The sequence below is a fragment of the Artibeus jamaicensis genome, unplaced genomic scaffold, assembly GCF_021234435.1.
Source record: "Artibeus jamaicensis isolate MK-2021 breed Jamaican fruit bat unplaced genomic scaffold, CSHL_Jam_final scaffold_537, whole genome shotgun sequence".
Taxonomy (NCBI): Eukaryota; Metazoa; Chordata; class Mammalia; order Chiroptera; family Phyllostomidae; genus Artibeus; species Artibeus jamaicensis.
Window position 1 is genome coordinate 36,732,438 of NW_026522047.1, and position 20,085 is coordinate 36,752,522.

A 20,085-nucleotide genomic window follows, 5' to 3' on the forward strand; every position below is an offset into this window, starting at 1 on the left:
GCAGCTCTGCTCCCTCCCCCTGACCTGTCTTTACGTGCCTCTGTTGCCACATTAAGATCATTCAATTCTCCAGTTAAGTCTCACCACCGCGTGGAGGCCTCCCAGCCCTAGGGCGGCTCCACGGGCCCAGACACCACTAACCACCACATCCTACTGGTCCCCTCCTCCTCATTTCTCAGGGCCTGCAATTATTTATTTGTGTGTTTACCTGTTTATGGCTTCTGTCCCCCACCCTTACAGGGGTGCCCTCTCTGACTGGAATGGCCCCGGATGTGACAGCTGGAACATGCGCGTGAGCAAGTTATTATTATTAAAGTTGAGCGGAGCAAGAGGTGCACATGTTCTCCAAAGATTTCAATCTTATTTCCCATTTGGGGGAGGATGACTCTGAGGCTTTTATCTTACAACACTTAGACATATCCTATCTAAACAAGTAAAAGACGGATGAGACATCACACAGTTTGTATTATTAGACTGTAGACTTTTATTAGAACAAGCATTTCTCATCGCTGTGAGCAACGCGCTAGAATTGATTAAAGCTAACTCCCGTTTTCTCAGCCACAGGATGGCCGCACAGAGAGAGAGAGAGAGAGAGAGAGCCCCTTACCCAGGGACAGGGTTAAAGAACAAAGAACTTCAGTGAATGATTCACTGAGGCTATAAATGTCTGCGAATTTTAAGGCACTGGCGGGCGCAGGGCATGTGAGGCGGGAGGGGGCTGGGAGGAAGGATTTCCAGCACACTGCAGCCGGCTGCAGCCGCCACCCTCCTTCCCCAGCTTCCAGAACAGGCTCCCAGACCCGCGAAAAGCCAATAGAGTGTATTCGTTGTATTTCTTCAGAACCCAAATGATCCAAAAAATCTCACAGGTCTCCTCCCACCACAACTAATTAGAAGGTAAATTCCATGTTATCAACCTGCCACAGCACTCCGGGTGAATTACACCTCCGCACACCAGATTTTAAGCATATGCCTTTGTGCTGTGTGCACTTCCAAAAGCCTCCGGAGTGAGCTACGAAAGAACTGCCCAATGCATTGAAAGTGTTTCTGCCGTGACTGCAAGGGCCAAAAATGTGGGGAGAGATTACTTTCTAATGCCCAGTGGACAGGACACTCCAGTGCCCCCGAGGCCGCAGTAGCCGTGGGGGTTCTTGCTCAGGTACTGCTGGTGGTAATCCTCTGCGTAGTAGAACGTCTGTTCACCCCGGATGTCGGTGGTGATCTGGCCATAGCCATGCTTGGACAGAACCTGTGGAGAGAAAGGCACTGTCAGGACCCGATCCTGGACAGAGATGGTTCCCAGAAGGAGGCAACAGGGATGTGGGGGGCTGGAGGGAGGCCCACACAGGTGGCTGAGATGTGTGGTGGGTCCTTGCTGCCCTCCAGCTGGGTTGCTTTGGGTAAGCGATAATGTCCTTGATTTCCCAGGGGAAACAGCAGGGACGCGTGGCTCCCAGCTGCCCTGGGAAGGATGGGTGCACTTGGCAGGGCTGCAGCAGGAGGGGATGCAGGGGCACTGGCAGGACGAGGCTGCAGCACCGCCCAGGGCTGCCCCCTCTGCCCCCAGCTCAGGGGCGGGCCCCCTGCCCACTCACAGGCAGGACAGAGGGTCCCTCACGTGCTCCCTGGGGTTCCACCATGCAGGGACCCTGCCAGGATGCCCTGAGGAGCAAAAGGTCATTTGGGGTCTGGGCTTTGTGACTCCAGGCCCGGGCTCCTGGGGAGTGAGGTGAGCAGAGGACGGTCCTGGGGGTGCGTGTGGGCTCACCACCACCCTCTGTGACCTACTTGAAGGCCTGGTGGCATCTGCTGCCAGGGAGAGAAACAGACACGTAAACACGGGTTGGGGGAGGAGAGCTGAGCTATTTGGGGCAGGAGACGGATTAAGAAACAGACACTGCTCCCCGTGGATCTTAGTGCGTTTCCTTTCCCTTTTGGCTTTCAGCTGTGCCCTAATTCCTCCCTGTTCCAGGCTGCTGGCAGCGTTTGAGCACAAGGCTACAGAGACTCGGCCCCGGTCTCACTGACCGCACTCTGGACAGGGGTGCAAGGTGGGGCCGAGGACTTGTTTCCATGGGGACCTGACCCATCTCTGACTGTCAGTTGGTCCACTCGAGAGGACGTCCTCACTCACATCTGCAGAGTGTCAAGACCCCAATCCTAATATTCAGCATGAATCACTGCCATGGCTTTTCCCCGAGAACTTTCCCCTTTCCCCTGAATCTCCACCTGGCCTCAGAGCCCGCACAAGACCGGTGGAGGATCTGACCAGCAGGCTGGGATCCGGCCAGGGACAGGATCCTCACCACGGCGGGTGGCTTGGACCTGCACGCTCGGAAGCAGCCAGTTTCCATACAGGGGTTAGAAATAACAACGAGGCGCCATTCTGATTTGAGTTTTGACACTTTTTGGTAAACTAGCAATTAGGGAGGGCTTACCATATGCTGCACTCTGCACAAAGACTTCACCATGTTAATTTTAGCCCCACAACAGCCGCCCAGAGGAAGCACTATTATTATCATCTGTCTTTACCAGTTTGTGTCAGATAGTGTGTCTCGTTCCCAGCATTCTCGCTGCGCCCAGCGATGGCGCAGACTGAAATCATACTGCCAGCAGCACTCGGGTGACACGCCACCCGTGGGAGAGGTGCACACGGAGCCCGGCGGGCTGGGTCAGAGGAGCAGCCGCTGTCCTGCAGGTGCAGCTGTGAGGGTGTGCACCAGTGGGTCCGGGGGCAGACCTGAGACTGCCAGCTGCTCCGGAGAACTGTCCACTCCCACGCTGTGGGCAACGAGTCAGCAGCAGTGATTTCTAGCGATTTCTGTAACTTCTGGACACCCTGAAGTCCGGGGTGCTCTTCCCTGGCCTTCCCTCCAACAGCCTTTCTAACGGTTCCGCAGGCAGGCGCCAAATTCCCTTTGTCGGGTCCACCTGGCTTGGAATCGCTCGCACACTTTCCACAGCTAGCACAGCGTTTGGTGCCAGCGTGGTTCGGAGGATGCAGAACCTCAGTGAGGACGAGAACCCAGGACAGGTCACTGTCCTGGTTGCAGTCAGTCAGGAATGACCTCACTGTGAAGGGCGACGGAGGCCAACACATTCTCTGATCACTAGTATCTGCTGTGAAGAAACGCCGCAGCAGGGAGGCTTGGGGACACCGGGGGCTGTGGCAGTGGGACATTCTGGTCAAGAGGGCAAGCGAGAGGTCTAGGGGCTGTCCAGGCCGAGAGCGTGTGGACAGAAGATGAGGCCAGGTGGGGACTTGGCGTGCCTGGCCCCAGTCCAGAGAGCCGGGGAATGTTCTGGGCTGATTTAAGATCGTCTCCTATTTTTGTAGCTGTGTCCAGATGCCAAATAAAAGGCTGGCTCCTGAGGTTTCTGGTTTACAAGTGGAGTTCACACCCACACTGCTGCGGGTGCACCCAGGGGGCGGGGTGGCAACAGGAGCGTTCTGCCTTCTGAGGTGACACCGGATGTTGACCTCCAAAGCCTCCCCGCCCCCCTCCGGCCACGCTGCATGGGGGCTTGCCCGCTGCGGAGGTCCTCCACCCTGCCCTGTCTCTGTCACCCTCCAGGCCAGGGCCGGCTCCTAGGTGTGCCCACCACGTGCTCACACGCCTCCTGCGCGCTCTGAGGGTGACCTCCTCACACTGCCCACAGACCTCTCTTTCTGAGATGGTCGTCCTCTGTGTTTGAAGTAGGATGGCCTCCCAGAAACGTGTCTACCTGAGGCAAGGAGGCCAGTGCCTGTGACACTACTGCCCAGGCTTCCCCTCAACCCCCCCTCCAGTCCAGCCCTCCCTGACCCCGAGCACCCAGCAGCCGGGAGGGGCAGCGTTGCCTTGGGGAGCGAGCAGTGGTCAGGGAGGTGTGACGGTGAGGCCCGGCAGTACAGGCCTCTGCCACAAGATGGCAGACAGTTCACTTTTATTTGAGAGGAAACACAAGGACAGCGAGAAAAACCCACGGAAACAGAGCTACGCAGCCCTCCTCTGCCTCCCCTTAGCCGGGGACCTCCTGCACAGCTCTTGTCCCTGTGGCAGACACCTGCCGGAGCCGCCCGGCTGTGGTCGGCATCGGCCCCTCCACACTGGCCGGCCAGCCCCCGGACCGAGGCCACCGCTCAGCACAGTGCTGGTGGCTCTGAAACCAAGGGACAGAACAAAAATGCACAAAAGAAACTGGACAGGAAAGGAGAGGAAGGAGGAAGATGGAAAATCCCATCTGGCCCCTATTCTTCCTCCTTCCCCACAGCCTGGCCCCTGAGTTCTCGCTTGCCCAGAGCCAGTCACTCCCCTCAGCCGCCTCCCAGGGCCCGTGGCTCAGACATCACAGTGGCTGCAGCTGCGAGGGACCCCAGCGCCTCCCTTTCTGTCCCTTTAGCTCTTGTCTGTGATGGTCAGTTCTGCAGTTGCCCTCCCTTCCACTGTGTGCGCCCTCCCTCACTGGTCAACCCCCAGGCCCAGCTCTGCCCAACCGTCTTTCACCTCCCCAGGCGCCAGGGCTGCCCCCCAGCGCCTCCCCCCCCCCCACTAGGCTCCTCACCACCCAGGACGGGCTCCCCAGGCGGAGCTCTCAGGGACCTCACGACCCCCCCCCCACTCTTCTGTCACCCATTCCTACTGACCCCGAAACAATGAAAGCTTCTGGTTTGTGGCATATTTTTTCTAGCTGCTTTTTAAAAATCCTTAACTGAGGATAAGCTTTCTTCATTTCAGAAAGAGACAAAGACATTGACATGAGAGATAAACATCAACCAATCGCCTTCCTGAACGCACCCTGACCAGGAACCGAACCCACATTCTTTTGGTGCATGTGAAGACACTCCAACCCAGCCACCTGCTCAGGGCTCTTGCTGACTTTTTAGAGGGTGTGCCACCTGGTACAAGAAATCTCTGGAAGGTCACCTTGTGAAATCGATCATGCTTTTCTCACAGACCCATGCCTCACCTTTTTCTTAGATGGCCCCAGGAAGCCTCCTATGCCTTTACTCTCTTATCGCTTTCTTTCCAGAAGCAGGTTTTCTATCTGTGAAATGGGCACAACACCTTCACTCATTGAGCTCTTATGAGAATCCAAGATGCAGCATAAAAAGCGCACAGCATCCTGGCATAGTTCAGCCACACAGTAGCATCGGCTGCCTTTCCCACCAACGCCCAGGCTGGAGGGGAGCTGGCCCACCCATCCTGCCCCCCTTCGTAGGCCCCCATCTACATCCCCACGCTCTCCCTGCTCCTGCAGCTGCAAAGCCAGTCTCTGCGGGGCAGGAAAAAGAGGTGGAGAGGTGGTCGCCAATAAGCTGGGGCAAAGCTCCCAGCCCCCCGACAGGCACCTGTAGCCCCAGCCACTCCTGCCGAACACCACGCAAGCCTGAGGGAGTGGCCGGGCCACTTCATTACAGATGCTCTGCCCGCTGAAGGGCCCTGGGCCCAAGCCAGCCTTCCAGGTCTGCTGGCGAGAAACCTTTCTTTTAATAAAATTAATGACCGCGTGGCCGTTCTGCTTACTGCAACCTGCTAACAAGCTTATTATTAGCTTTGCTGAGCTTTCCCCAGCACCCACGTGCACTCAGCCTCCTGCGTGGCGGTGATACACTCTGTGTCACCCTGAGAAGGCGCAGGGTGGCCGTCCCAGCAGAGCAGGTGATGGTGGAGCGTCAGCAGGTAACGTCAGGGGTGTGTGGAGGCCGGGAAGCCAGCCCTCCTGTCCGTCCCAAACTGCAGTGTCCCCGAGAGAGTTTCCCAAAGTGTGCGACTCCCTTCCACGGGAGGCTTTGGCTGACTGCAGAGGGGGAATTAGTATTCCTGTTTCTCAGTGGAGGGCAGTGGAGCCCAGGGAGAGGGGAGGCGCGTCCTGAGTCACTCTCCAGGAAGCTGCAGAGCCAGGAGAGACCAGAGCCCCCGCCCCCACTATTCCCACTGCTACTGTAAGACCCCTGTCCCAGGGAGCCAAATAAAGATGCTACCTCTCCCTTAGAGAGGGAGGGCTTATTAGTCCCAAACATCCCAGAGTTCTGGACATAGATCACCCTATATTTCGATCTCACCTGCCCCCCACCCCGGCTCACGCCCCTGGAATGCAAAATGTGTAACGTCTATTTCTCAGGTCATCTCATTGATTTTTTATTGTGGTTAAATACACATAACTCCAAATTTTTCATCTTAACCATTTTTAGGGCTACAGTTCAGTAGTGTGAAGTACCTACACATTGTTGTGTAACCACTCTCCAGAACGTCCAGCTTGCAAAACTGGAACTCTGTACCCATTAAATAACAACCCCTACTCCTCCATCCCCACGGCCCCTGCAGCCCCCAGTCCATTTTCCGTGTCTATGAACCCAACTACTCTGGGTAGGTCATGTAAGTTGAATCTATTATAATACTATATAGAAATACAGTATTATTATACTGATACTATATACTAATATAGTATTATTTCTCTGTGTCTGGCTCCTTTCAATGAGCATAATGTTCTCAAGGTTCGTCCACGTTGTGGCATGTACCAGAATGTCTGTATGTACAACACATTTTGCTCAGCCACTCAGCCATCAGTGGACACGGGTTGCTTCTCATTTTTTTAGCTGTCAGAATCATCTTGCCACATGACGAGCGCACATCACAGCAGTCACTTAGATACTTCACGTCAGTAGCCTCCTAGGAGGATGCTAAGCTCCCTGGAGAAATGGAGTTCGATGCTGAAAACACTTGCCCCAGACCTGAGGTTTGGTTATTCTTTCCCTCGTCTCACCCGAACTGATCCCACGCACCAGTGACTGCATTACAATGGTGGGAGACAAACACTAAGGCCCGCCTAAGGTCACCTAACAGCTGGGACTGACTGCTTCCTATCCATCCAGAGGGACAAATGCCCTCCAAACACCAAATTCCATGTATTTCCCAAGGATCACCTGATGCCAAGAGATGATAGAAGACCAACTCAAAGTGTCATGAAGCAGACTCTGATCTTCAGTGCCAGGGTCCTCATCAAATTTGTAATGGACATCAGAGGAGGAGTTTGCAGAGTCCCTCCAATGGGGCAGATGTAAGCTGCAGGGGGCTTTTCCTTTTATTATTTTCTCATTTCGTCATGCCAGCAATCCGACAGGGGTGGGGCGTCATTATTCTGACTTTACCCAAAAGGAAAGTCAAAGAGGTTAAGAATTATGCTCAAATTTATGTCCCTGGAGAGTTAGTGGTAGGTCTGGGACAGGAATCCGGGTCTCTGGGATTTGGACTTCACACCCCTTCCCACATTCAGGCCGTCCCTGGAACGTGGGCGTACAGGGTAGGTGAGACCCGGGAAGCCGAGCCTGTACTAACAGCATGTTCAGTGCATGAAAAGTTCATAGGAGCCAACCAAGAACCTCGTATTGGAATTCTGCAGAGCAGGGCAGGGAGGGAGGAGAGAGGGTTGATTCTGGAGACACTGACACGTGTGCACATGAGTGTGGGAGAGGTGTGAGTGTGAATGTATGTGTGTACAACTGCACAAGGCTTTTGCGTGATATCCCTTCAACTCTCACTGTAGCTGGAGTAACCTACAGACACCTTCCACTTTTTAGAAAATGTATCATCAAAAGAAACTCAAATTTCTAATAGTGGTTCTTCACCTCTTGGTGGGAATCATAGTCCCTTGAGAATCCAATAAACACTATGAATACTTCCCACACCAAGTCACAATAAAATACTTGCTTACAATTTCAAAGATTTTATGACCCTGTGAAGTGTCTCCATGGGCCTTTAGACAGGGAGGGCCACCAAGTCCAGAGTTACCACGACAACCGCCCGTTCCCCATTCATAGGGTTCTGGAAACACGGTAGCCTATCTAATGGGCAATGAACACTTTCAAGACAGACGACCTTGACTCGACCACAGATTGAAGGCCCAGTGAGAAATGGCTGTGATGCCACTGGGAGCATCGGCAGGAAGGAAGAAGGCGTCTCACATGCCAGCCTCACAGGTTCTTGTCTTTTAACTCCTCATTCTGTCTAGCCCAGGCTCACCGCATCCCCTCCAGACAGTGAAGGAATTTTTAGCCTTATCTTGGGTGTTGGGTTTTTAGATAATTATTTGTCAGGTGTAAATATGTGTTTTCATTTTATTTTAGGATCACTTTTAACAAATATTTTAATGGTAAGAAATTTCCTAGAACTGAAATCCAACTTATGATACCGAACCCACATAATAACACTGGGCTTTGACTTTTAAGAACTCAACAGGAAACTTGCCCAGGGGCCAACCAGGCCTGCTTGAGAGAAAGAGGCTCAGGGGCAGGGCCTCGGAGACACCGAGTCTGTTGCTCACTCCGCCCTCTAGTGGCAGCAGAAAGCATGTACCAGCCATAGTTCAGTCCTTGGTTCCCATTTTCCGAGTGTGAGCTGAGAAACCACTTCGGTTCCTTCCGGATCTAATGGCATGGAATCCCATGCTACGCCTTTATACTGCACGCGCACACACACCCCATTCAAGCTTAATCAGCTCAGCCAATGCCAGTGCCCAAGTCAGCAATTTCATTCCCCTGGCAGCTTCTGGCTGACCAGATTGCCATCAATCAAAACTTCTGGGAAAGAACATAAAATGGCTGGCTTGGCTTTTAAAGAAAACCACTAGAAAGAAAATCAGCATCTATTCTGAGCTGAGCTGAGGCTCAAGTGGACCGAGCTCAGGGCAGCACGAAACCACAAGTGCTCAGGGACCTCCAGGCTCTGGAACCATAGAACCGCCCTGTGAGTCAATCAGTGACTCGACACAGCGAGGGGGACAAATCGGGTGAGTGAAAGACCCTGGGACAACTCTGCGAGCCCAACAAGGGATAGTGCTCAAAGGGGCTGAGGCCGTTACGAGGCCCAGGCAGAGCTGTGCTGACCTTTCACAGCTTTGTGAAGCTGAGGGAGACAAAGCAGGAGCAGAGGCGACACAATCAGATCTGATTTGGCCCATTTATGAAACCTGCTTATGCCCACGGTGTCCTCCAGATGGAATGGCTTTGGCTTCTACTTCAGCTCTGTCCTTCCTCAGCGCAGTTCAACGCTTCCATCACCTATTCCTTTGTGCCCCCCTCACCCTCCAGGTAAAAGCCCAAGTGTCTTCTGACCAGTGAGGATATTCTTCTTGATTCATGACACAGAATGGCAGCTGCAAGCTGAGCTGCATCTGTGCAGAGAAGGGGGAAGAGTTCAGTTTGGCCACAAAGGATGGGAAGCTTCACCCCTGTTCTTCAGAGTGCGGACAGTGGGTCAACAGCTTGTTAGAAATGCAAGATCTGGCCCTTCCTCAGAACTACTGAATCAGAATCTTTGTTTTCGAATTGTTTCCAGGCAATCCGTGTACCTGTTAGAGTTTCAGAAACTGCTTGCAGATCAGCATGGCAGACTGTGTTAGTGGTCACCTACACCCCCTGCCCCCCTGTTGAAGTCAGGTGGCCATGTGACTTGGTCTGGTCCACAGGCTGTGAGTGGAAGGGGCTCTATCTTTTCCAGGCAGGAGCTGTCCAGCACCAGCCTGGGTTTCATACTTTCCTCCTTGGCCACAGTGGCCAGCACTGCTCTAGCTAGTGAGGGCTCCGTCACTTTGGTCCTGGTGTGAGGGCAATGACAAGCTGCAGCAGTACCCTCACACAGAGTGGTCTCATTTCCTCTCCTGTAGTTCCCCAGTTTTCCCTGGTTTGTGTGTGATGCTGAAAGACCATGGGAGACAGGGACAGCTCAGTGTGCACTGGTCTTGAGACTTCTGTGCAGTAAGTTTAACTCCCCACCTTCACACTTAACTAATTTCAGTAATCGTTGTGGGGCAATCGCCATGTACCATGAATGGGGCTAGGCAGGCAAGGTGCTGGGTGCTGGAGAAAACTTCCCTGGGTTAAAGGAGTTTATGGTTTAGAGGGGGAGGCAGTATGATGAGGACCTGATGGCCAGAGTGATAGTTAAAATGTGACAAAACGAAAGCCACACCCACACATGGGGAGTGAAGACCACTGTCCATCTATCCGGAGGTCAGAGGTCAGAGGTCAGCTAGAGGAAACAGGACAGACATGCACGTGCAAGGCCAGAATATTGGAGGTGCAAACAGAGTCCTTTGAGGCCAGGGAGGAAGGAAAGACTAATCCAGCTGGGGAAATGGGTCCCAAAGAAGGTGGATGTTGAACTGGGAATGTTGTAACTGGTGGGAGGGGAAGGGTGGGGAAAGCTGAGAGGGCTCGGGGAGACAGTGGGAGAGGCCTTAGAAAGCATCAGGTTTGTGGTCTTGTCGTTTGCTACCACGCAAGGTACCCCAGCTACACCCTTTCTGCTCACCCTCTGCTGTCACAGTGACACGCAAGACTCCGTTACAGGATTAAAGGAACCCCCTGAGCCCAGGCAAAGCTGGCAGATGCCGCTGAGGTTCACCTCTCGCCTGCAGCAGCATCTTTCAGACCAGCTCAGCCAGGCGGAGAGGCTTAGTTATCAAGCTTTACCTCCCCGTACTTTACAGATTCCAGCGTCATTTCGTGGTGTGAGAAGAATAGGGCCCTTCCTTCTGCTCTGCTTCATGCCTTGAAAGGCGGAGCCCCCCCCTCACCCCAGGCTGGGCTGGGGACCCTGCATCAGAGCAGGAAAGGCTGCTTGGGGTCCTGTGGCTGAAAGGTGCCACTGCCTACCTGCTCTGGCCTCAGGATAATCCCTGCCCCTGAGAGGAGGCTCAGGCCAGTCACACATTTGGGGGCTGCTGGTTTCTCCGGATTTGACCTTCCCTTTGAGGACTGTGGTTTTGAAGAAGAATTCAGATGACTTTTCCTGTGTATGAGTTTTCTTTCCATGGCTTTCAGTTTTACAGGAAATGGGTCTCTCTCCCCCACCCCTTTGTATATCTCTGGGGGTCATAATCTGCTTTTTCATATCTGAAATCAATTAACTTATTTCTCATATCTGAAATCAAAAAACATGAACTGTTTTTGTTATATCCTTTGCATTTAGTGCACAAAAGAACCCACTTGTCACTTTTCAGAGGAAGCCAAGGACACTGGCTCTCACCTTGGGGATGAAATGCAGGTTTCAATCAAAGGAACGCTCCTCCAATCCAGAAGGTTGAACAGAAAAGGGCTTAAAGCAAACGCCTGCGGCTTCAGGTCGGGGCCCTGACTTTGGAGAGCTAGAGGAACTCTTCTGACTTCCACTGCTTCTCCTTCATGCATGCGTTTTGGGGAGAGCCGTGGGGAAGAGGATTCACCCCGATTTGAACCACAGGCTGAGTGGGCAACCACCCTGACTTGCCCAGGACTAGGGGCAAAGTCCCCACCTGTGGGTGGTGCGCAAACGAGGGCTGTGGGTTCCTGGGCACCGTCCTCACTGCCTCTGCGGGGCAGCTGCAGCAGTCCGTGTCTGCCCCTGGGCAGTGGTCCTGCCACCGGGCCTGGCTCTCCTCCACTGTGAGAGGAGGGGGCTAAGCCAGGGGCTCGCCCTCCTGCTAAACAGGTCCTCTCCGAGCCTGTGTTCCAGGGCCTTTCTGCATTGTGCTGCTTTGTTTCAGATAACTGTGTTATTGAGTTTACTTATCACACCGTAAAATAACAAGCGTACACGGTAGTGGCTTTGAGCATGGTCTCAGAGCTGGGCAAACATCACCGTTTCTCCTCGTGTCTGTTCCTCAGACCGAATGATCTCAAATAGCTTGTCCTCTCTCACTCATTCTTCCTCCTGACAACACGGCGCCTTCACTGACTGTGTTCTACGCGACTCTACCTTCAAATTTCTAATATTTAGTTTTGCTTAGTCCCGAATTTCTATTTGATTCTTTTTTAAGAGAATAATTTCTATCTCCCTGTTGATATTTTTAATTCGGCGAGACACTGTTCTCGCTTTTCCTTTAACTCTGTAGACAGGGTCTCCTTTAGTTCTTCCAGCACACTCACAATGGCTGAAAGCCTTTGTCTAGCAAGTTTTACTTTCACGTTTCTTTGTCTTGTGATTTTTTTTTTCCCTGAAAAACAGGCACTTAAAATAATATTGCGCAAATCTGAAACTCGGTCTGTCACTGTTGCAGCCCCCACCCGTCACTCAGCGGCATCCTTGGGCGCACTCTGCGGGGTCTGTTCTCCCCTGCACGTGTGGGCACCGAGGGCTCTGCCTGGTCAGCAAACAGCCGGCCACTGGCTGGGCGTGGGGTCCCGTCAGTGCCGTGAGGCAATGCCTCCCACCCGTCGGCCCCATGCGTGTGCTGGAGCGAACCCAGCTTCCCTGCTACAGCAGCTCTGAGCTCTGCCTCACCTTTCTCTACTTACTCGCACCGGGCCTCAAGGCTGGACAGACGTGAGAGACTGGGGCCTGCCCAGGTGGATACATCCACAGCTCGGACAGCCATTCACCCGCTGAAGGACATTTGGGTTGCTTCCAGTTTGCAGCTATTATGAATAAAGCTGCTTATAAAAATTCGGGTAGAGCTTTTTGTGTGAACATAAGCCTCAGTTTTCTTAGGTAAAAACTAGGAGTGGGATGGCTGGGTCACATGGCAGATGCATATTAAACTTGACGAGACACGTCCAAACAGTTTCCAAAACCGTGTACCCTGCCACACTCCCCCGCGCCTCCGAGAGCCCCCGCTCCTCCGCACGCCGGTCACCATCTCTGATTCAGCCAGTCCAACTGGTGAGTGGTCATCTGTCAGCGGGCTGTAATACACACTTTCCTAGTGGCCAATACTGTGAAGCATCTTTTAATGCTCTTAATTGACTTCTAAATACCTTCTTTGGTGAAGTGTTTGTTCAAATCTTTTCCCTATTTCTAAATTAATTTGTTTGTTGTTATTGTTGAGTTTTGACAATTCTTTATAGATTCCACAGCTGTATTTTGATTTCAAATGCTAACCCCCTGCCCAGAGACACTGGTATTGAGCATCGTGGCTTTGTACCTATAACGTAACGTTTTGTATTTTACATTGAATATAATATATTTGTCCACACAGACACACATGCAGCTCCTTAAGCAATTTTCTTTTGCGGTTCCATACAGGAAGCACCTAACCTGTGCCCACTGAGGCGTGGCGGGAGGTTCCAGGGAACCAGAACTGAAGAGCCGGTGGGTCCTGCAGCCGAGGAACTTCTGGTTGTAAGAACTGTGGCTTTAAATCAGGTTAAATACATAGGAACAACTGCTTGTAACACACCAGCTCTTTGTGCACAGGATCATTTGCTCAAACATGTGGCTGAAACGTGCTCGTGAGGACTGTATCAAGGCCATTCATTATCATTAGTAAATCCTTCCTTTACTCATAAAAACATCCCTCGATGCACCCTAAAGGAGCACATACTCTGAAAGAGGGCAGCTCACATCAAGATTTCTGCTGCAGTGTTAAACGGATATTCCCGTGTTCTGGGCTCGTGCAATGCAGTGAGACACAAGTCACGTTCTCTTCGGACGCGGAGCACCACCACTCTGTACACATCTCGGCACCTGCCTCCGCCGCCCAGCACTGGGGTCCACGGACAGCTCGGCGGAGTTTGGCTTCACCACCGTGTGACCTCGGATCTGCAGAACCACGGGAAGAGCCTTCCTGAGCACAGCAAAGATCAACTGTCGGCAGTCACTCAAATGGCAGTTGCAGTTCCTTCAAATTCTCTCACTCTGAGTTTAAAAAATGAGGCTTAGCATCCTTATGTTTGAGAGAAGTTGTGCTCATTCCAACATTAAGAAATGCAAGCCTCCCCCGCGGGCACTGCCTCCCCAGTCCAGGCGGCGCCACCTCCCCTCCTAAGCGACATCACCAGAGGGCTCGCCTCCGTGGCACTTCTGACTGCTAGTGCAATAACGGAGGGCAAAGTAAAACCCACGTGGGGGCAGGAGGCAGGGGGCCTGGACTAGTGAAGACTCCATTCTGGCTGTCCAAGCTTCTGAGCAGTGAAGTACAGTTGGGATTGTTCTAGAGAAGAGAGGAAGGCAGGGAAGGAGGGAGGGAGGGGAAAATGGAAAAATAAAAGAAAGTATCCAAAACAGGCTATGGCTGCTCTTTTCCAAGGGGTAATTTTAAGTTTCCTTCAAGGCTCGGAACCCGTGGAAGAACTGGAGCTCCCTCGAGAGATGGCAGGAACGTAAGCTAATGATACAGCTTCAATTTGATGATACAGGGTGACTGGCGTGGTCACCAGTAAACAATCTACGTCCACGTTAACTGGAGTTAAGACAATGGCACTTCGTGTGTAAAGTAGCACTTTGCATCGCTAAGGGTCAAAAACTCCTTACACTATCTCCAGGGGTTCTCGGGTAAGTCACGTTGGCACAGAGGTAAGTGACAGGAGGGGTCCGAGTTCTACCCCTGGTTCTACCGAACCGCACGACCTGGAAGCCTGGGCTTCTCTTCTGCAAAATGGGGATTAGAGACCTATCTCTCAGCACTGTTTAAAGGAATAGATGAGATTACCCACTCAGGGCAGTATGTTCAGTCCCAGAAGCACTGCTTATCCTGCCTTAGTTATTTTTGAAGATGTTAGGGTCTTTCTGAGCCCTTGGGATGTCACGCTGGGGACTTGAAGGGGCAGGGGTTACACCCAAAGAAGGTGGGGAGACTGAGGCTCACCGGCTGAGCACTCACACTGCCCTTTCTTGGTTTTCCCCAGCACACCCAGTTGTTCACGTCACACAGATTGTGGGTGCTTTGAAGACGCAGGCCGTGGACCAGGCTTCCTGCACCAGAGTACAGGTGGCCCCTGGCCCAGCTCTCAGCACACACACAAGTCCGGAGCGTCACAGGCTGCACAGTGTGGAGGGGACTGGCAGTGCCACTGAGGAGAATCGAGACACAGGTCTCGGAGGATAACCTTTTTCCCTTTGATTTTCTTCATGAAGAAATATCTTGATCAGTGTCTACTAAGACCTCAGTGAAAATCTGTGTCCCTGGAAGGCCAGGAGGGGTGGGGATGGAGAGGAGCTAAGAGCTGACCTTTCCTGAGTGCTGGCTCACTCTGCCAGGCACTGTCCTGAATGCATTAACTTACGTGACCCTCCTAACAGCCCCACTGATGAAAGATTCATGGTTATTCCCATTTCTGTGACAAGGACACTCAGCACAGAGAAGAGGGGTGCCAGGATTTGGACCCAGGCAGCCCAAAGCTGCCTTCCTAACTAAAAAGTATTTTATGTCCACTGTGTGACAATATACCTGGCCCATGGCGGGTAATTCACTCACATTATCCATTTTCAATGTGATAAAAGAGATTAACTTCATCTAAACACTTGGCTGTTTCAATTCCATATTCCCCTTTGAATATCACTATAAAGAAGTAAAATAAGACTGGGCCAAGTTAATGATGCTAACAGCCTTGATTTTTACACTTCTCCCCTTGTCCCCCAAAGAGATGTGGTCATTTATCTCTGGCTTTGGTTCCTGTCAGTACCCTGGTTCCCTGTTTTCGATGACACAGACTTTGCTGTGCTCCTGATCTCCCGGTTACTCCTGAAACAAAATTAGAACTTGGTGTAGAAACTTGTCAGCCTGTCCACTGCTTTTGGTTGAAAGTCTAAGATGTTCATATCTGTTGGTTCTCTTTGCGTCCTATCAATCCAGCCAGAGAATCTTTGCATTTTGCCAGAGCAGCTTCAAGATAGAAGTGATCCTGGACAAAATTCTCAGAGCTGACATCAGGATCCAGACTGCAGTCGCCCTAGGATGCAGGATGGGCATTCGAATATACACATACAGAGCAAATAAGAAACATAATAACAATGCAAACTATATTCTGGGCTGCACTGTTCAGCCCAATGCTGACTCGGACTCCAGATGTTGTGGGTCCAAGCCCCTTCTCTCTACCTGCTCACCGAAACCTGCCTCTTACCCTTCCTCCCCATTCACTCACAGTCAAGCTTCAGACTTGGCACATCCAAAATTGGAGCCATTTGTCTTCTTCCTCTTCTCCTGCCCCCTTCTTGGTGCACAGCATCATCAGCCACATACCCCCCAAGCTCTACACCTCATTGCTACTGCCAACCCTCCCCTGTCTCAGGGCTCATAACTAATCATGTCTGTCAAGCAAATCGTGAGAGCGCATCCTGAATGGTGCACGAACCAGCCCCACCCTCACTGACCCTTCCTGGGCTCAGCCATCACCGGCCTTTGCCTTGGCTGTTGCCACAACCCTCCATCTGGTCTTGCTGACTCATTTATTTCATGGCCCTAAAATCTATCCCTGACCCTGACAATGGACCAAGAGGGGGTTGGTGAAAGGCTGCCTGTGAGAGCATGGGGGTGTTACATCACCTTTCCACAGTGAAATATATGTCTTGTTTATCACATTCACAAATGACACAAAGAAAATGCCACATCCGACAAGGCGAGACTCAAGGCCATCCTCAGCATGCATCTCACCTTGGCTGCCTGAACTGGATATATTTCAAGGAACTCTCATCTGGCCATGAAAGTGGATCCAAACAAGATGTTGCAAAGAGATAAAGAAACCCCTGCGTACTTCAAAGACATCAAAGGAACAGCACAGAGCATGGGAGACAGAGGTCATGGGTGAAAAAAATAACACATTTTTGTGTTTGGAAGTAGGCTGTCAGCTTCATTTCCGCCAAGAAGGCAAACTGGATGCCTTGAAGGTAAGTAAGCAGCGGACGGTGGCCGACGTGGAGGAGAGAATGCCAACACGCCCTAGGCCTTGCTGCCCGCCGCCGACTGACGTTCCTGAAGCAAGTTCTGGCCTGCCTGCTCTCGGGCATCCACTGTGCCGCGTCTCCCCTGGCAAAGCACCCCACTTACCTGCATGACCTTGGCCAAGTCACTTAACCTCCCTGGACTTCAACTCCTCATCTCTAAAATTAAAATGACAGTATTACCTTGGAGCGGTGTTTGTTGAAAGTTCACAAAACACTCTTTAAAAAAGGGCATCATTCTCCAGATGACTACAGAGGCCCAGAGAAGCTAAGTAACTTTCCCGAGGTCACACAGCTGCCAAGATGCCCTGGCATACTTGGCCTGCCCACTGGACATTCTCTCGGCCCCTCTGGCCGAGCACAAACACCCCCGATCCTTCCTGGTCAACACAAGTGGATGAGTCTGGATTCTAGCTCCATCCTGGCCCACAGGCACCAGGCTGTGCCTGTCACTACAAAAAATCAGATATAATGACAGTCGTCACCCACTACAGAGGGTCTTACCCACAGCCCGCTGCCCCTCCTAACCCGTCATCACATGTGTGTGTGTGCACACCTGTGTGTGCCTGTGTGCACCTTCCCTCAGAGTCCCCCCTACACCCTGCCACTCCGCCCCACGCGAATGTTTACTCCAGCGCTTTGATCACCACCAGGTGGGTGGTGGAGTCGGCTCCTAGCCAGTTGCGGATGTTGGGCCCTTATGGTGTCCAAGTTCCAGGGAAAGAACAGTGACAGCTGAGGAGTCAGGGTAAAAAGAAGAAAAAAATGTGGGGTGTGGGACACACGCCTCTTGCCTCTTAAAGAGGGAGAGGTTTTTATTCCCTCTCCCTCTTTAAGAATCTGGCATGAAGACCACACCTCCTTCCTGCCAGGGACTGAACAGGAGCGACTTGGCAACAGTCTCAAGCCAGATGTCACCCTCATCTGGTTGCCTTGGCTGCTGAGTTGTGCGGTGTGAGCAGACCAAACACAGTGCGGGTGGGGCTCCTGCGTGGTTGCAGGCGCCAAGCTGGGCAACAGCCCCCGCAACACCCGATCCTCTGGGGTGGGGGGACGGGCCAGGTCAGGAGCAGGGTCGGCAGGGGCAAAGGGGCTCCCCGGAAGGGCCCGCCTGCTTATTCCATCCTGTCTCCCAGGAGTGAGCCTGAGACCCCAGTTTCCTTGGCACAGGGGCACAGCCGTGTCTGAGTGTTTTAGGAAGACAAGGCTCCCAGTGCATTTGGGATCCAGTCCACCGTGAAGCAGCCCTGCTCCCCAGGGTCTCTGCACCCAACGTGTACAAGGCCACGCTCAGGGAAACAGATGGCGGGAGCAGAGTGTGGTGCCACCTCTGCACCTGGGCCCTGTGACCTCGGCCCACTGCAGCTGGGCCCTCACCGCCTTCATCCAGGCCGCCCCCACAGCTGTCTCAAAGCACTCAGGGGCACAGCCGTGCTCCTGGGCAAACGCCACGGAGGAGATACACAGTCTCAGAGCAGAAGACGCAGACAGCTGTGCCTGGGAGCAGGCACGCGCCCCACTCACAGTCTCGTGGCCACATACTGCAGGGTCTCAGACCAAGGGGAATGGCTGCGGGGACCAAGCACGTCCACTGGAACCCCGGGCATCACCTGAAACCCAAAGCAGGCGCCTTTACGACAAAGCTGAGCATTCTGATGTGCACTTGCAGGCACATCGATGTGTGCGATGGGAGGGCGGCGTGTGGCGCAACCTGCCAACAAGCCCATTTTGGTCACCATCTGCCGTGGAGAGCTCGAGCACCTGTCGCAAACAGCTGCTGATGGCAGAGCGTAGGTGAGGGAGGGGAGGCAGCCCCGCCCCTGGGTGGCCCACTGCAGGGAGCACGGGGCCTGTCCCCACAGGAATGCCAACTGTTCACTTCGAAGCCTGCCCCACCAAGGAGTGGGCGGGGCGAAATCCCGGCTGTTCGGGCCCTCCCTGGAGGAGAGGGTGGGAACAACTGCATTGTCCTTGCCTCCCGGTACCAGGCATGACAGGTGCTTGCCACAGGAGCTGAGGAGAAACACACTCAGGATTCCCGGTCGGGAAGAGAAAAATCCCAGGGCAATCCCTCTCTGCAGGCGGGAACCCAGACCCTCCCACGGTGAGCCCCCCACCTCACTGTGGAGGAAGGACCGTAACACCCCACTCTCTTGGCCTCACAAGGAACGAGACACCCCCTCTGTGCCAGTGGGTGAGGTTGGGGGTCAACATGAACACCAGAGGGAGGGCTGGGAACTGAGGCACTTTCTTTTAGGAAAACAAGTTTACTTCATGTTGATAAAATAAAGACCTTGAGTAGTGTAATAACTTTTAATGAAAAAACTTTCTTGAGTGAGGTATGTACTTCCCTGCCCAGCGTGTTTTCAAGTGGCCGTCACATATTAAATTCTCATTAGGTATATTTTACAACCTTATTTTTTAAAAATCCTGATGGGAATCCTAGGTGAGAGGTTCAGCTTCTGTCCCCACGCACCACATTGGTAAACAAAGGCTCTCGGAGGTAATTGGACTTGCCAGGCACACCTGCTGGTGAGGCAAAGCTGGGACTCCAGCCCCTGAACTTGGGACCAGTCGGCTGTGTTCCTGCTGCCTCCCAATTGTGTCCCCCAAGCAATTTCAACTGTGTGAGCACTTAATGAACACCCACGATTGTGCAAAGCACACACCCGAGGCACACGCCGTGGACTCTTTTGGACAGCTTTTCTGCACAGAGCCTCCTGACAGCCTTTCTCTGAGTGTCAAAGCCAACCCAAAGCTCCGCTTCCTCAGCGAGCACTTCCAGAGCCGCACCTGGAAGTCTGTCCTCATTGCCAGGCTCACTGAGCCCCCACCAAGCTCCCATGTCCCAGTGCTGCCCAGCCGACCTTGGGGCTGAGCCACCCTGGTATCCACAGAGCCCTCCCCCTGGCTGCAGGTTCTGGGCAGGCAGGGGCCATCACCCCCACTTCCAACAGGTGCACCCCAAGTTTGCTGGATCGAGTGAGACATCACACCTGCCTTCTTGCACAGCAAGAGGGGACTTTTGTGTGTGCGTTGGCTGGGTCACTGTCATCCTGGGATGTCACTCAGCGAAGCACCTTGGTTCTGGAATCTTCACATCTGCTTTTCCCCTCAGCTGGCTGGGGTTTCTTTCCTCTCAGGCTGGTCAACTTCCAGAAGCTTCACCGGTACCTTCAGAAGGCCTTCCTGAAACCAGTCCTGAGACACTTTAATCTGTGGCTTCTACTTGCAGAGGTTGGTAAACCAGAAGCTCAAGCCTCATATGTGTGTGTGACTGAAGCCAGCGCCACACGGGGGTGAAGTGTCCTGACTTTAGTGCAGGTACTTGGTGACTTAACCTTTGGCTGCTCAGAAGCTCTTTCCTCTTCCGGTTTTCAGGTAGTTGAAACCACTCTTACTTGGGACAGATGTGCTTTGGCCATGAGTTCAGTGGCCGAGGACGTGGTGGGCACGGTGTCCTCTCTTT

The 20,085-nt window shown here is 52.9% G+C and overlaps 1 protein-coding gene across 2 annotated transcripts in view; it reads right to left on the minus strand.

The window, feature by feature from the left end:
• Window positions 1-467: 467 nt before the first annotated feature.
• The window catches only part of MSRA (methionine sulfoxide reductase A), a 342,801-nt gene continuing 323,183 nt past the window's right edge, over window positions 468-20,085 (minus strand). For both annotated transcript variants that reach the window (XM_053658313.1, XM_037135591.2), the window contains one exon: window positions 468-1,249. In XM_053658313.1, coding sequence (XP_053514288.1) covers window positions 1,085-1,249 — 165 coding nt within the window. In that variant the 3' untranslated portion in view covers window positions 468-1,084. The remainder of the gene's footprint in view (window positions 1,250-20,085) is intronic.